Raw genomic sequence first — 18,545 nt, 5'->3', positions numbered from 1 at the left:
TGCCAGTGCGTCCCACTTAACATTGCACATAGCCGTGTGTTGTGTTTTGTGTAAATGAGATCTGTTGACAACCACTTGACAGGATGACCCCTGGCTTTTTTTTAAGTGGGGGCTATGGGCGTTAGGGATATACATTTAATGTGTGTAGAGGTGAGAGGTGGCATCAGGAGCAGCTGGAGTTCAAACATATTGTGTGGGACGCTTGCCTTCTTCCAAAACTAATCTAATCAGTCTTTCACTGCTGATAGAGTAAACGTCTGTCTGGCCCACCGACATAGACCGAGCATTTCCTGTCCTGGCCTGTGATACTACTTGTCAGGATCTTAGGGTGAGCTGAGTCTCGGGGATAGACATGGTTAAAAGGTGCTAACATTGCATACATTGCATTGTGGGAGGTGGGGGAACCAAAGTGGTGGGGGGGCGCGGATGTTGGTTGGGGGCAGCAAGATGGTTTGTAGCTTTCAGCACCTGCAGCTGGAATGCACTATCAGAGCAGGCCCTACATCAGAGTTGTGAGGTGGTGGGCGTCGACACAGCAAAGCAAGGTGTGTGGAAACAGCCTGTTTACAAGGCTCATCTGTTTGGGGCATAGCTAAGGGTCAACTTGGGGAGGGCAACTCAAAACAGAGGGGCGCCATGGAAAGATGAGGGCAGCAACACTGCATAGAGTCGACATATATCTTTCAAAAGAAAAGATGTTGCTTTGGAGAATTTCTAGTCTGCAGATTCTGCCCCTGGCACTTTTGCTTCCTCTAGGCTCTGGATTACGTCTGGTCCAACATGTGTGTGTGTTTTTGTGTGACACTGAGGTCAAACCTGTTGATAGAGACAATAAGCAGTGAAGCATATGTGAATGCAGATCTAGTGTATACATGCATGCCAATGTTTGTGTGTGTCCTTGCTGAGGGGAATAGTGGCTGAGAGGATGAACAGCTAAAACAACACTGTGTTGTGTGTGTGGGTGTGTGTGTGTGTGTGTGTGTGAGGCTTTTCTTTATCTGAATGAATGGCCAGTGTTCTAATCTGTGCGCTCTGAGCCTTTATCTGGAAGGAAGGAAGTGACTGGGCTTATCCAAGACACACGTGTCGTTGTGATAGCTGTGATAGCTGCCAGGCCCAAGGACCACAGACAAACACCAACTACACCACTGCATATCTGTGGAATTCACATCAGCTCTTCAGAGGGAATCACTTTCAATCCACACTGAATCAAAGCAGGACTAACGTGATGATTTATGATTATTTTGCCCCCCCACTATTTGAGCGAGGCTTGCAAATAAACCAATAGGTGAGACGTGCTACCATTCAACATATCACTAGCTCTGGTCCATCCGAGCAAAATAATCCTTTAATGTTGTTGTAACCTCTCCTTGTGTGTTGTTATGGCGATCCACAGAACATGTATGCATCAAAGTTTTGTGTGTGTCGCTTTTAACTTTTTTTGTGATTTTCAACCAGCTTTGTCTCATAACAGTGTGGTTAGCAGCTGTAAATGAACTATGTTAGACTTCCCTCCATTTTGCCAGCATTCCTCATAATTCCTCATTTTTGTATGCCTCCCGCCACCACCAACACTGAGTACAGAAGTGGACCTCTCCCTCTCTTGCTCAAACACTGATCAAACCTAAAAACTAGGCTGTGCTGATCAAATATAAACCAAAATTTCGTTACTGTCTTGTCTATTTTTTGCCTAAAATGTCTTCAGAAACACATTTCAGTGCACTGTTTGGCTGTAATTCGAGAGTTTGTGAGCAGGAAGTAGGCGCCATACAGTTTCCTGTATTGCGAAAAACAGAGGCTGAAAAAACTGAGATCAAATGATGAAACTAATCAGGGCTGATAAGATATGATCCAAGATTCTGATACTGTGTTACCTACTTCTCTCCTACGAAGTTTTCAGAAATATATTTTAGCTTACAGCACCAGCCCCCTGCCATATTGTTTATTAGACGTGCCACTCGCATTATGTCACCCAGTGGCAGCATTTATTGATCCAGTGCAGCGCAGTGCATTCTTGCAGTTGTAGATTTTCTACGTGTTAAGCAAAAGCAAATGCCAGAGCTATTTTTCTCTGTTTTCTCTGATCACGTAGCACCAATTTTATCTTTAGCCGTATAACCAGTTTTATGAAAAGACAATCTTTCCAGCAGTGAAATATTTCCTTAATGGGGGTTTACTATATGTTTGCCTCTGTTGCTCATTGGTTATGATGCACATGTAAACGATTCACATCCTGGGTGTTGACCCTTGACCCCAGTGTTTTGGGTGTGTTATTTTTTGGTTGTGAACCTGTTGTAAGCCCATAGTTTCAGTTAGTTTCATTAACTGAGAGGGTTAATAATTGCCATGAGCTTTAATGGTTTCATAAACAACATGTACATTTCAGTTTTGGCCAATCTAATTGTCAACAGGTTGCCCAAAACATATATTCTATGACCTTAAATATTAACCAGAATATCTTATTTCCAGAATGAGTTTGGAGTTATTTTTCTTGTTTGTGTGTAATGGTGTTCCCATTTTGAATATGAGACAGCGGCAGTGCTCGTGCTTCACAGAGCGTCCTACTTTACCAGTCTCACACATCTGTCAGACATGTATTTTTCGAGGACCGATGGAAAGAACAAAGTTGGTGGTACATTGTGTTACCTGTCTCTCCATGTCTGTCTTTGCTGGTGTCTGTCTGTCAAGGCAGACAGCAGGGTTTCTGCCATCTCCCTCCTCCCCTCTCCTGCTTGGCCCTCCTCCTCCTTCTCCACTGTATCCAGGAAGAGCATCGTCTGGAGAAAGAGAAGCACAAGTAGAAAATAGCTGCATCAAGAAGAAAGAAATGAAAAGATGTGGGGATGACAGTATGACCTGGACCACTGGAAAAAAATGGCATTTAAAAAAACTCAACCCTATCTTTAATTACTGTAACAATAAAAATAAAATTGTCTTAAAACAGGCTATAGTATTGGTTGGTTCACCACCCACTACATCCTCGAGTAAGACATATTGAAACTGTTTGGCCCTATCCCCTGAATATTAAACTGCATGGAACCAAGTGGAAAGACTACCTGAAGCAATTCCCTCCATCCTTTAGCTTCCCTCTTCAGTTTAGAAATTACACAGCTCTGAGCCAAGACTCCATTATAACATCCCTGGGACGGCGACATACAGTAAGTCTAGTATAAAGTCAGTTTCACATCAGAGGATGGGCAAATTACACCCAATATTAGAGTGTGAGTCAATTAATCACGTCCTGCACAGCACAGTGTAATGTGTGAGTATCCCCCTGTTGAACATGAATTACAGGCCGGCTTAAAGTGTGACGTGGCACATCAGTACTAATCTGAGACATCCTGGCAAACCTTCGCCTCCAAGTCCTCCGCAGCCTCTAAGCTGGTTGAGAGGGAGTCAAATGAAAAAGGATCTGGCAGCCCAAATTAAATGCAGTGCTGTCAGCCACACTCAAATCCCTCTTTCTCCCTCTTCTTCTCTACCCTTCACAGACTCTCTCCCTCTCTGAATATCCTTAAATGCCCCCCCCCTTCCTTCTTTCTCCCAGCCTCTGAGAAGTGATGGATCTGTAACTCTGACTGACTCTGACGCCTTGTTAAGAACAGTCTCTTCCTGTCACATCCACCAGTAAAGCACGTTCATTTCTTCCCATTAACAGTCACTCGCCTCCCCAGTCATCTAACCCTCTTTTCAAAAAACCCCACAATGTAAGGGAACCTTCATTTCTTCTCCTCTCCCTCTTTTTTTAATCCCTTTCTGACAATCCACCTGTCTGTCTTAATTCATGTGAAGATAGGTTTGATTGTCTGTGTGCGTATTTCCAAAGGAAAGCGGTGTGATTTGCAGCGGAGTAATATGCTTACTTCCTCCACACCACACAGGACAGGTGTCAAAACATGTGGTGGTGTGTGACTGATTACACCTGACTTAGAGGAGACACCAAAGATTACGGTGACCAGGAGGAAGCGGGGCCAGCTGTACTCCCTATGGAAACTGTACCTTTCGGTTTGGATCAAACCCTGTCCTCCTGGGATGAGTGTCAGGCTAAGAAAGTGCCAGAAAGTGCATTCAGACTGTATCACCATCTCAGCTAGTAGACATCACATTGCCATGCTGGCCGTGTAGCACAGTTTCAGTGTCTCAGGCACAGCACTGATGAGCAAGTGATACGTAGTTGATCTGAAACGTGCTCTGATGTGCGTCTGAGCTCACTTCAGCTCTTCCAAAAGCTGTTCTGGGAACAGAATGAGTACCAAGAAAGGAAAGACAGCACAGTCCAATGAGCTTATTCTAACTGCGCCAGAACAAAATGACAATACAGCCAATAAAAGCCACATAATTCACAAACTGTTCAACAGCCTATAAGCTGACAGCCAAAAGTTTCTTGTCCCAATTCAATGATGATGACAGAGGTCACCAAAATAGCCAAAGCCTGCCAGCACATTGACGTCTGCTTACCTCTTCCATTAAACACGTTAAACATGCTGGTGACAACTCCTGCTTTGGGAGAGTGTGCGTACATTTGTGGGTGTGAATGCGAAAGCCTCTTTTTATGTTTGTTCTTGGCTAGTTTTTGTGAGTATAGGTATAGGCCTCTGATACTGCGAATGTGTATTACCAAGACTCCTACTCATGAAATGTGTGCACGTGTGTTTGCGTGCCAGAGAGTGTGTGTGCCTATGGGTGTTTAGAAAACCCAGTGCTGAGAGACGCCTTCAGGTTTAGCCACAGGCTGATCCCAAGGCCATTTAGACACCCCGTTGGTTGTTTACTGGTCGAGCCCGGCCTCAGTCAGCCATGGTGAAACCACAGCCCTTTATCTCCAGGCTCTGTGTTAGCACTAATCAGCCTCCTCTTTCCTTCTATTTACCTCATGATGACAGTAGCTATCCTCAGCCTTCACCTCTCTCAGCCTGATGCTGACCACAGATGTCCCCATGACCCAGGCCACATTCTGAGGTGAACAAGAGGACAAGGAGGACCTGGGTACCTCCATCCCTGGTCCCCAGACCCCAAACTCAAACTTGTCTATTTTCCTTCAGATAGGCATAAACATTTCCGGCCCTGTGCAGAAGCAGAGTAAGTAAACAAACACACAGCCAGGCCAAGGTGATATTTTGGTTGGAGAAGAGCTGGAGTGATGATAGCGTTCCAAGCGAGCGCTGGCTGGAGGGCAGCCTGGGGCGACTCACTAACACCTCGAGTCAGGACTGTATCTTAACACCAACAAGCATCTGTCTATTCCATCACATAACAACATGTCACTCATTCTACACAGAATAATAGAATGGGAAGACTGTTTGTTGCTGCACACAGTGCAATATGGTGTACATCCCTTAAAACTTCACAGAATAGCTGTCACAGGTCACATAACAGCTCAAAGGTAGGAGGGTTTAAAAAAAAGGATGCATGCAGAACTAAAGGTTTACACTCTATAAAACAGAGCTACTAGCTGGCCACCAGAGTGTTTGAGAAACTGTTAACACCCCATGAAATGTCTTAGCTGACTTTAGACCAGGACTTTCAGGGGACCCAGAGCACTCTTAAGCTCACTGGCACTCTCTAATATAGGAAACCTTTTATGTCTGCAGGCCGCAAACACTTCAAGATCTCCAAATTTACCTCCCTTTTTAAATATTTTAACAGACATGCGTGATTTCTACACCAGAATAGACCATCCAAATGATGGGTGGTTACCTAAAAAGGCAGGTGGTAAACTAAATCACCGTTAAAACCAAACAGGCACCAGGTTTTGGCTGCTGGCTGGTGTTAATTAGCCACCATGGTGCTTCTCCTCCTAAGTGCACCTCTGTCTGTCAGACTGGCAACCTCCACGCCTGCCTCCCTGCCACTACCATGTGTAACTGGCCCAGCAACAGGCCAGTATACTCTGCCTGTCCCTCTCTGAGCCAACATGTCTGTGTGCCCATATGGAGTCAGGGACAGCCCTAACTAGTAATCCATCCTCCTGCTTGTGGCTGTTATGCCACCACTGGGGGCTTTAACTCATAGCGATGGCACGCAAGCACTTCAAAATCAGTTCAAAATTACATTTACTGCATTGAAGGAATACTTCACCCCTAAAATGACCTTTTGTATATCAGATGCTTACCCTATGGTATGCTGAAATTGAGATGAAATCTTTATTTTTCTTGCATGTCTGAACAGTGAACGAAGAATCCAAAAACTGAGAAAATTCTTGATAAATTTATGTCATTGGGGTCCACATTTAACATCAGCAAAACTATGTTCTATACTATACTATACTATATTGTAGATACTATAACTATTTGGTGTTTTAAAGGGTTAGTTCAGTTTCAGCAAAGTCACACAATAACACAAACATACTATTTATTGAGGCAGTGGTAGAACAGCAGCTCCCATGTTCACAAAGGTAAAATTCCTGTTGGCATCTGGCTTTAAAGAGAGCATAGATTAAGTTCCACTTTCAGTTCTGTTCCTAGTCGCAAAGGTCCGTCTGTTTGGGCAGTAGTGAACATACAGCTGGTTAACTCAGACTTGGATTATATTACACGAGTTTTGCCGTTATTAAACACAGACCCTATGACTTCCATTCAAGAACTCAAGGGGTGGATTCTTCGTTTAATTCAGTGTAACACGGGATGAGTATTTCAGATACTAATGGTCATTTGGACGGTGAAGTAGTCCCTTAAAATGTTAAAATGGCAAACTAATCAAGACTGATTTACTCTACAAAGAGTCAAATGTGTTTTGGGAAAAATCCACCTTTCACTTGCAGAGGAGGCTAATAACTGTTTGGTCATGGACCAGTTGGACGTCTGATTCTGGGGACCTGCATAGTATGTAGAGCCCAAATACCTAAATGGACGTCACTCTGTAGTTGAGGCATAAGCTGGTGATTACCAGAAAGTGGCTAAACTCTGCACTGGGGCTCTGCTAAAAGACAGATTTCTACCTGAGGATAACGCTAGGTGAATGACACAAAACTCTAATATCTAATATTCAGATCATAACATTGGCATGACATTTGTGAAATTAATGATATACATACCTTTTCTACCACCCCTGTTCTGCCACTTATATTAATTCATCCCTAACTTGACTTACTCCTGCTCACCAACATGGCCCGCACATCAGAAAGGTTACCTCAAGCTTTAAGGTTTAACCCTTCTTTCTAAATTTTCAGACATTCCGCTGACTTCTGCCACAGTTTAAGCTCAGCTGCTCTGACATCTGATTTCATAGGCCTTGGGAGTGGGAGTTTGGCAGACTCCATCTCCCTCGCCCCTCTAATACAAGAAACCAATATCACTTTGACCGCTGGTGGAAAAAGGCATCAGGCACCTTGCTCGGGGTAATGGATAGCTTCTGCTCACTGATATATACAACTGGGGAGCTGTGATCCTGCCAGGACCAGTTCCAGTCTGGACAAGGGATCTGTGTGTATTTGCTGCATGCCACCGTTAAGTTACTTTGCTCTTGGGGGGGACTCTCCACCGGTGGAAAAATTATATTAGCCCAGGAAGAAATAAGCCCAGACCACATTCACTTTTCTGTGACATCACACTTGATGCCATAAAAAGTGTGTGAGTGTATGTGTATGTGTGTTATTTTTTCTGCCGTCTGCCTGCTGTCACATGATTACAGATGGTTCAAAATTGAGGCATATCTGAAATTAAATTTGTTCAGTTTCCATTACGTAAGATTGGTTGATAAACACACAGTCGTGTGTATGTGTGTGAGCGGGTGCGTGTGTGTGTGTGTGTGTGTGTGTGCGTGTGCGTGTAGGAAAAAAGTGAAGGGTGTCAACATTGCTGGTCAGGGTTGTCTTCCAGACTTTGAAGATTCACAACCTTTGATATTATCAAAGAGGAAACAGTAAAGAAAATGAGTGAAGCGAGTTCTATAAAAATGTTCTCTCAAAGATGATTCAAGAAAGTATTTTCTTTGTGTGTGTCTTTTGATTTATCTGTGCAACTTTGAGCAGTTCTTACAAGTGAAACTTACAGAGCACTGTCTTTCAAAAAGGTTTGTTGCAACAGTTCTTCCCAGTTACTCCAAATTGATCATTATAGCATTTAAGACATTTTAAATGGCAGTCAGTATCCATTTAATTTGGTACACCTGTACAGCCTATCACAATCCCAGAGCTCTGCCATAAAGTCTACCGTTAAAATGCCTAAAATGTTCAGTTTTTGTTAACACTCTCAAAGAGGTGTTAACAAAATCGAATATTGTAGCGCTGAGGTCCTAGTTGGTGATGGTGTTTCACTGGACCACAATGTATTCAGATGTGCCTGTATGTATTGCATTAGATTGTACAGGCTTACCATAATACAGTGGCCACTTTGTAAACTCATTTGTACTTTAGCCATTAGTGATGAGTAATGAAACTCAACCCTAAAATCTTATTTTTCTTATTTTTTAAATCTTTAATTTTAGAATTTCTGGACAGACCCCTAGAAAGTTTCATTCAAAGCCTGTCTCTGTGTCTTTTTATGATAAAGCAATACTTCAAACTCCTTAGAAGGATCCCTAATTTTACTCTGTGAATGCATTTGTGTGTGCGCGTGCGCGGGTATGTTAAATAACGTGTTCTCGCAATCTCCGTGGTGATAGAAACCAAGACCCTTCTGCCAGATTGACCCTTGCAAGGTCGCGGGCACCATCAATTATGTCAGCCAGTAAAATGGGCTTCGCTACACACAGCAGATTATATGGAGTGTAAAACATTAGAAAAATGTGTCTGAAACATCAGAGTAACATGTTTGAAGTGACAATGGGTTGGGGTAGGGAGGGTAGAGACACTCCCAAAAAGGGAAGACCCCTGACAAGTGATTTTGTTTGAAGGCATTGTAACACACTCAAGTGGGCAGGGATGCTTTCTATGGCCCCAACGGCACTCCATCTTCCCAGCAGAATACAAGCGGGATGGAAGGACATATGCTTTCCACAGGGTCAAATGAAGCAGAACTCACAGGCTTTTGTGGTGCTCCCTTTTGGTGGCCAGAAGAAAAGGCAAATCTGTTGTTGGGTTGTAGTCCAATGGGCCCACAAATATCGCATAAAAATTCACCGGCCTGTTTCTTGCAAGGCTTTTGTCCCTGCCTCATGATAAGGAGTGTGGATCCAGTTGGCCTTAATGGCTAAACCACATAGTTCTTGGTCTGAATGAGCTCTCCAGCAGGCTGGGTCAGGACACACACACACACTTGTGCAAGCGCCTTGCTGGTCTGGCAAGAATGCATCATCCATCCATCACAAGAAAGCTTTGAGAGGCGCTTTGACTAATTCAGGACAATGAAGACAGAGCTGGACAGAGATGTTTGCGATGAGCGTGACACTCAAGCACCTTCTGCTCTGTTAAAACCCTCTTACTCTCTTTCACTATATGAAAGCTGAGTCTAGATTCTAGCTAGATAGCAGATTGTGATCAGCACCTCACTCTCCTGCCAGTAAAAAGCTTTTTGCTGACTGGGGCCAAAGCCAGCCTTTCTAAGCCCCAGAGTTACAGTGTAACACACACTGCACCATACTTCAGGTCTTCAAAAATGCTAAACCAATAAAAAGGGTTTCCATCCATCTAGACATGCTCACATACAGGTTGTGTTTTTTTTTCAAAGGGAGAATATGTCTGCGGGGCTGAAATGTGCTGCTAACAAAGTTTTGATTGACTACAAGAAGTCTGAAGCCCAGTGACTCAATTTTTGCATCTGGCTGAAAACCGTGAAGCGAAACTAAACAGGCCCTCTTATATGTCTAGTCTGACATCAATTGTGATTTACCTATAGAGGTACAGTGAAAAAGAATTACTACGTCTAAAGTAGAACAGATTAGGATCTGCATGTTCCCTACCATAGGAATACGGTTTATTACAGACCATGAGCTCTGAGTAGCAGAATAGTATCAGCCATAGACAAACCTTGGTTTTACGGATAATCTTGTTGCATCGCTTAAGACGAGCCATTATTGTTAATGAAATTTGTTCTTTTGTGACATTATTTGGGATTTCAATCAAGTGCTTAAGGGTACAATGTGTAAGATATGGCCAGAATTTTAGTTTAAAAAATTTAGAAAATAGCCTAACAATATCAACAGACTGTGAGGAGTTACCCATTTTGATGTACTGACATGTATGTTTTGTGTTGCAGAGATATCTACTGAAATTAGCATGCTACAGTAACTAGCTAGCCCCAGACTGTCCTTTCCTGTAATACCACTTGTACCTTGAGAGGTCATAATGAGTCACTGTAGCGTCCAGTCTGCCCTAAGTCCAACATGAGAGGACAAAGACGTCAAGTCCAGTATTTAGTTTTGCTGTTTTTAGATACCTGCGATCTCTCCCAACATAGAGTTCATAGATATTTTTATGTCCTTGACTTCCTATTTTTCGAAACTGGCAAACAGACGATCGAGGTCCAAAATCCATGATACAGGTGTAGGTCAGCCACTTGAGGCTGAAATACAGCCAAGCAAAGCTAGCCCAGCTAGCTTTGTCGGTTGAGCAGTCCATGATCTTACATTGTTGTCTTAATCCAGGCATTAGTCCAAACCAAAACACATCCAGAGCTAGATAATCTGAGGTAACCCAAAATCCCAAATCCTTTGTTTTTAGGCAAAGACTTTTGAAAAGCTGAGAGACACATGTAGCACAGACGATGCAACTAATGGCGACAAAAATCTTGCAGAAAAGCATTTAAAATGGCGTCGATATATGCTCTTGATGTGGCTGTTTTCTTGCTACATTGGTTTTGTTAAATCTGCCACGTGTGAAGATTACAAGATAAGAGTGTTTTTGATCGTCTCTCAGAGTTTCAGCAGTTTGGTTGAATTTTGTATATTCTTGCCCTGCTGATGGTTAGCAGTTAGCTTGGAAGTGAACTGCTGCCCGCCATCTAGTTTGGAGCCAGGCGTTACGCATTGCACCTTTAATCTGATGCTTCCCTATTGCTCAGTTGTGAATCAGACCAGCAGCTTTGTTGTTCTCTCCACACTACATGACTATACAGTGACAGACAATGGCATACATCATGAAGCAGTTACATATAACTGGATTATGGACTCAAATACAGTGCACTATAAGACGCTGTCTACTTCAATCTGGCAAAGAGGTCACAGACACTCCAACAGTTTTTACATTTAATACTGTCTGTTCAACACAAACCGTTTATGCCCTAAATTCTAGGAAATATAGTCTAGAGTACATTGAACTAATTAGTTAAAGGGAATCAAAGATGAATACAGTACACTTTGGATTGAGTCACATCATGTACCTAATTATTGCAATGAATCAAAAATCTATATTACATTGTATCTTGACATCAAAAAGCAGTCAAGTTCAAACTAATTTTCATGACACGTATGTTTGCTTATCGTTTGTATTCCGGGTTTAATCTTTCGACAAAATAGACCCTAATTGTTATGCTGTTCAGCAGCCAACTCTTGCTGTAAGTGTGTGTGTTGAAACTCTTGATCAGGATTTGAACAAAGCCCCTGAGGACTTTTCAATCAATCTGTACTTTTAAATGCATTACCATACTGAAAGAAAATTCAATTGATGGTAGTGAAAGGAACATAAAACCACAAGGCGTGGGGAAGAAAGGAAAATATAGTTAAGGACTCTAATATGTATATGCTCTGGTAAACAAGCAGCAGTAATGCTGTGTTTCCATACATTCTGTTGGTTATTATTAATAGAAAAATGATTATGTTAGAGTTACTCAAGTGTTTCTAAACACACCTGTGTTTTCACACATTTCCACAATGTACTTTGTCTGCCACTGCTGTGTAATCTATGTGTATGCGTGATTGCTCCCCACCAAGGGAGGCTGATGAGAGCGGCTAAAGGGTGTTTATGAGACTGTTAGCCAGGAGAGGATGCCGCCCTGCAGCTCTCGCCCAAATAAAAGAGCCATTTATTACATCCAACATGACCCTCTCATTACACACAAATAGGAATTAATGAGCGCTATATCGGGCGCTCCCAGCGGAGCGAGGCGGGGCCCGCTAAAGGACTAGCGTTAATTACATTGTCCTACATCTCACCCATTTAACACCACCCATCAGATCGCTCTATCTGCAGGGAAAGGATAGGAGGGTGGAAGAGATTCACTACCTGGAAGGATGGCCACTCTCAGTTTCACCTGTGCAACACAGCTCACCAACTTTACTAATCAGGCGTAGGGATACAGTAACACTAGAAGGAATGGCTTTACAATACAGGACACAAGGCAGCTGTGTATGTGAGAGATCAGATGGGTTTTAAACAAGTCCAGTAAAACAAAGTAATTACCAAAACAGTCAGTAGTAAAACTCAATTGGATCTTGCACAGCAACTTCTTGGTTCAATGTCAAGTTACCATAATTACCACTGTTGTGCATGCACACAGTTTAACAATGCAAAGTATTATAACGGCACTTTGGGTGTGTACGCCTCAGGTTTAATAAGTAATTTAAACACCCAGAGTAAAATACTTTGGGATTTCTTGGAACACCAATGTTACTTGTCCAGTGGTGCTCCATTGTAAAGGTGTAGCTACCAGCGTTGGGATCTCAGAAGTGAAAACATAACTGATAGGACTGATGGTCAAAACTACAAAAACAGACCCCATGTTGTAAAAGATGGGATTTTCTTTTCAAACTTCACATGGGAGAGAATCTGCTTTACCAGAAAACACACATCTCAGGTTTGATCTCTGTCAGGTTATCCTCTTCATACTGTACATGCCATGTTTTGAAAGGTGCACGGTCAAAAAAAAAAAAAAAAAAACAAGGAATGAAACTTCCCAGAATGCTCCCAGGACTTGTGCTTCCTCCTGACTGTACTCACATCCTCTTGTCTACAGCATCAGCTTTTCATCTCCTTCTGGTTTACTTTCTCTCGCACGCTCTGATTTCAACTTAAATCTTTACTGTTATCTCACTCTTCCCTTCACCCCTGAAAATGCCACACCTTTCCTCCCCTCATTTGTATCTCTGTTCCACCTCCCTACACACCCCCCACCTCCCCCCAAAAATGATACAATTATCATCAACAATCTTTTCCCCACATTTCTTCCTTTTCTTTGCATTTCTTCAAGCGAATCAGACAATTTTACACTGTCTTCCCATCAGGATCATCCCCATTCTCTGCACTCATTGTTTTCATGGGAAGCTTTATGTACTTAAAAACCTCAACACGAGAGCTGCTCCAGTGACTCTGAAGAATTGGAGACGTACTGAGGTATTAAGTGGTTAGTATTTTTGCCGTGCAAGATGCAACACTCCCAACAAAAAGCTTATTAAGGATCAAATTCTCACCAAATTGGAGACCTTATGCCGACAGCTTTCTCAGAGATGATACATGCTACAGTGAGATAACTGACTCTGAGGTATTTGGCCTCTTAGGCTGGCTTGTTTCATTTGCTTATTGTGTGTACGGCATGTTTTTGTTTTTGTACTTAAAGGCGCTGTATGTAAGAATGTGGCCAAAATGGTTACTGCACTCAAATTCAAAATACTGCTGCGAGTCATGTCCGCCCCCCCTCCCCTACAGATTCCAGGTTGCTGGACAGCAGCACACTGGAGACTGATTTGTTTGCCCATGGGCAGCTGCCGTGGCAGGGCCGCGTCCGTGATCTTCGGTTTTCCAGCGGATCGTTTGAGCAAGTCCGGCTTCTCTGCTGCTAACGCTGCTGCCGGGATACAGCTGAGGAGGAGCCGCCTGCTAATGCTACGTATCAGGACACTGCTAATGCTGCTCGCCGTGCTGCTGTAGCTCAGTCATAAAAGTAACTGATGCTGAGACTCTACTGACTGCGTGACTGGTAGACGACGGTGGGTGGCGCAACAGGCCAAAACACAAATTCAAAACATAAACATGATTTGCAGACTGTAAAAATGTTTTTTAAATGCGAATATTCTGGCTGTACTGTTGCTGTCGGTGAGATCAGTATGTTATATGAACATTATTCCTTAGTCTCTGTGACATATTAGGAGGATTTTACAACTATTTGCTTAAGATTTCTTACATATAGCTCCTTTAAACTGGTTGCATGTATTCTTTTTGAAAGAACCTTAAACAGGTATGTTCTTTTTTTGTCCCTAATTAGGTTTTTGGGTGGGATTTTTTCATTGCTCACTTTGGATCTTTAGTTGGGGTGGGCTGTTTTCATTTTCATTAATCAGTTTGAATTTATTGTTTCACTATGTTGGGGAGATATGAAGTCCTCTGAGACTGTGACTGTGATTAGGGGCTGCACAAATAAACGCAAAATTAATCTGAGCTGACATGCAGATAAACAATAATAAGGATATTAACCACAGGACCTGATGAAGATCCAGATTCGGACTTTTTTAATAAAAGTGTGCGTACAGAGTTCAGAGCAGGAAGGATCTATTTTTGCTCCCCCTGGCTCATAGAGTTCGGCACCACATCCCAATGTGTGTACTGCTATACCTGAACACGAGAAGTACTGAACAAGCGACAGACAAGCTCTGGTTCTGTATTCAAGAGATGAGATTAATATTCAACTAAAACCATTTTTTTCTTGGCTTTTGGTGACAAATCTGTGTGTTTTCTTGTGTCTGTGATAATTTCTTTCACCCCGCAACTTTGACACGATTGCCTGCAAGAGTAAACAATTACACCTGGATCAAAGTACGGGAATAATTATATATCAAGCGCTGGTTAGTGGTAATGTCTCTAGTCAGCTATAAGAGGGGCGGGCTTTGCTATGAGATGCTCTGAAATCTCTCTTTCATCTTTTTATACTTTCTCCCCCATCAAGGCACTTTTCAACACACAAACACACACACACACCCTTCTCCCTTGCATCTCTCCCTCTGTTGGTATGACACAGGAAAAAGCTGGGCCCTGCAGCCTACCCCGCCGTCCGCACTGAATGCGATTAAGCTGAGCAGTGATTAATCTGGGCTGCCCCATAATTCCTCTTTACCACTTTAATGGATGTTATCTCCCCTCCTCTGAAGGCTTATCTTGCTGATCGGGGCCAAGGATGAGGAGAGGGAGAGGAAGAGGAGGGGGGACAGCTATGGGTAGAAGGGGAGAGAGAAATCAAACAAAATCCATACAGAGGTAAGTAAATGAATAAGTAAGTAAATAAGTGAGTAAATAAATAAATGCGGGGATTGAGAAAGCTGCTAAGCGGATAAGGCAGATCAGTCTCTGTAAAGTGCTCATTTGTTTTCTAAGAAGACGAGACAAGCTGCCTTCAAAGCCTGCTGATACAGTAAAAACACTGTCAACATCACAATTCACAGACAAACAAAATAAATTATCCAAACCGCTGTCAATAAAACTCCCCACCCCCTCATTGTAAAGAAGAGGTGTACTCTATACTGTAGCTGACAGTCATGAGAACAAAGACATTAAAAAAAAAAAAAAAGTGGGGATTTTCGATGAGCTCATTTTCTTTCATAAACAGCAGTGACGTAAAACAATGGCATTGTTTTGTTTGCGGTTTCCACGCCGTGACACAAAGTCAAAGATAGCTAAGCTCCTCTGATACATTCCGAATTCAGTCATCCACAGCCCCGAAACAAGTTTGTTCAGGTCTGTTACTGTAGGAATGAAAGCCTAACAACTCTCCCCACCTTAGCTTTCAGGACAATCAGCTACATCCTGTTATTGAGAAATAATTACACACATGTATGAGGAATGGTTTTAATCATTTTAAATGAGAAAGCTCCGCGAGGAATTGTCCTAAAGAAGAGAAGATGAGTTGGTGTCAGGTTTTGTTCACCAACAGACAGTAATACATAGTAAAACACTATGAACTCTGATAACAAGAGCAATTACGCTTGGCAACCGTGTGTGCATGTCTCTGTGTGCACATTTGAATAGGCCACTTTATTGAAGTATTGCAAAATAGATCCGAATTAATTCCATGGAGGGAGACAGAAAAAAATAAAAAAAATGCAGCAATCCTCTCAGTTTCAAACGTTTTTTAAACTCCCCTAAATGGACATCACTGCACATGCAAGTAAGTGTGTTTGTTGGTGTGTCTGTCCCACTGTTTTTGCCCTTCCATGTCTGTGTCCATGTGTATAAACGCACATGTGAGACGCCAGCTGAGATGTGACAGGGTTAAATCCATTCGTAGCTCTTCTTTTTTTTCCCCCCGCTTCGGCTTACAGCGATGTTGCAGTGAGATTCTGTCATAGACAAACCTCTGTGGGATTCCATTCACTACTAGTGTACATCTTTAGGTACAAAGCTGCGGGCTGCATTGGCTCCAGGTAACATAAACGCTCCCTTCAAGCCACCGCGTATCTGCCCATGAAAATTCTCTAAAGGGGTTTAAGCATTTACGCAGAACACTATCAGGCACTGCCGAAAATTCAGCTTACCCTGTTGAATAGGGACTTCAAAGAGAATTGCAAATACCTTTGCACCGCTACATTTTCTCCCCTCGCTCTCTCTCTTTCCCTCTCTGTCTCTTCCTGCTTCTTTTCATTTTATATTTCCAAACTCAAGCTGCTGCGTGATGTAAAATGTATTATCAGCCATATATTTCCTCCTTAAATGAATAATAACAATAATCTTTGAGTAATTTCTTTTTTATGCAGCTCCGTCTAAATAGGGCAAAGCAAGCAAGCTAATACAGAGCCGCGGGTAAACAAGGCCGTGCAATAATGAACGTGTGGATTAGGCCTCTAGTCTATGTTGTGCGATAAGGAAAAACAGCTGCTACTATCCAGGTAACAGCACGTATTGACTGTCAATGAAGGATAAACTACTGTGCAGCTGCACATTTACTTCTTTCAGTCACACTGTGGGCACACAGCACACACATATAAAGACATGGGGACACAAACAAACCCGCATGCAAACACACACACACGATGCATATATGCGTAAGAGCCACAAAGAATTGGAATATAATAAAAGTATAAGCCTATTTGCACAGTATAGAGCTTAAAATGCAAAACAATACGATGCATAAACACAGTGTGATTTAATGTAAGAGATAATAAATGGCTTCATAATGAGCAATATAAATGGTCTTTAAACACTTTACTGCTTAGTTCACACTTATAATTAATCTGGGTTCCATGTGTGCATATAAAGTGGGTATAAAACTCTGCCCGACTGTGCCGAGTAAAATGCCGAGCGAAAGAGAAAAATTACTGCTGGTAAACATCTGCAACACGATTCAGCTGTGGCCTCTAGCTCTTCGAAATATGCTGCCTCTTTTTCCCTCAGCAGGACCGGCACGGCAGGCTCTCCAAATAATACATTACAAAAAATTGCTCCCTGAAATTATTTACGGTGAAACGCACAACAGAAACCATAACATTTATAATGTTTTACAAAGCCATCAAATAAGTGGAGAGGGGATTAATTGCCCCGGCCCGACCTTAAAATAATTATTTTGAGCGGTGCAACTCTAAACTCCAATGAAATTGATACACTTTGATAATTAGATTCTTGGCACTGACCCGCTGAAGTCAATAAAGGTTATTAAGGCCAATTGCTGTCTAAACGCATTACGGGCAGGGTAAACTGTCCATCGGAGGCCCCTGCTACTCCAGCGCCAATATGATAATCCATTCTCCGTCCTGGGGGTTTCTTCCCCAGCGCCTGTGTCTCCACTCTGCCATACAAAACCAGATTGGATTCGCTTAACCTTTCCAGGACTTTGATCAAATGAGCTCACACAGCAATAACATTTACATTGACCCCCCACCCCTCCTCCCCAACACACACACACACACACACAACCCTTCTCTCTCTCTTTTTTTTTTTTTTACCTCCTCCCCCTCTCTGTGTCTCCCTATAGCTCACCACCCTCCCTCCTCGACCACTCCTCAGCACCGACCCTCCACACGCTAGGTCAATAACCTAATCAGCTATCGATGGCGGCCGGGGCCAGGCTGCGTATGATTGCAGAGCAAGCCTCCTCAGCAGCCCAGATTGTTTCCGAAGACAGTTATTAAAGTGAGGGGAGAAGATGATTTGGTCACCAAAGCACATCCCTGCACATTCACACACGCACGCATGCAGAAGTCAGCCACAATTACAAATCAGAGGAGGTAAATTTTGCCACACAATGAGGAAAAAAAAGAGTATACAGCATATACGTGTGTGTGACCAAACCGTCTGAAAACAGGGAGTGACAGGCTGGGTGAATGGAGTAGAGGAAGACGTGGCCCCGATACCACTTCCTGTTTTGTACATCTTGAAGTATACAAATGTATTCAACTGAGTGGATCCAATTTATTATGAAAGTGGATTAATTTCCTTGATATGTGTTGAAAAGATTTCCATCTACAAGGCTCGTTCTGCTGTCAAACGAGGGAGAAAGTGTGAGAAAGAGACAGAGATATGGCGAGATAGCGGGAGCGAGAGAGGGAGAGAACAAGGGAAAGAAAGAACATAAAGAGGGAGAGAGAGAAGGAGGGGAGGAGGAGGGGGGGACGGAGTGCATTGAAATCTCTTTGCTTCCGCGGTGGCTTTTGAAGTTGTGAGATGAGCAGCCACAGAAGTCAGGAAAGTGACAAATTAGGGAAAAAGCTGTACTGTGCAAGCAGAGCTGCTAAATCAATTAAAGTCATGCCAA

At 42.8% G+C, this 18,545-nt stretch overlaps 1 protein-coding gene across 1 annotated transcript in view; it reads right to left on the bottom strand.

Annotated features, from left to right (window-relative positions):
• fto (FTO alpha-ketoglutarate dependent dioxygenase) overlaps positions 1-18,545 on the bottom strand; it is a 134,320-nt gene that overhangs the window by 69,507 nt on the left and 46,268 nt on the right. The window contains exon 8 of the mRNA XM_049604571.1: positions 2,647-2,777. Within this exon, the coding sequence (XP_049460528.1) occupies positions 2,647-2,777 (131 nt within the window). The remainder of the gene's footprint in view (positions 1-2,646; positions 2,778-18,545) is intronic.

Source organism: Epinephelus fuscoguttatus, linkage group LG2 (genome assembly GCF_011397635.1).
Source record: "Epinephelus fuscoguttatus linkage group LG2, E.fuscoguttatus.final_Chr_v1".
In the NCBI taxonomy this organism is placed as follows: Eukaryota; Metazoa; Chordata; class Actinopteri; order Perciformes; family Serranidae; genus Epinephelus; species Epinephelus fuscoguttatus.
The sequence above is the reverse complement of the archived record's forward strand: the minus strand, read 5'-3'. Positions and strand labels throughout refer to the sequence as shown.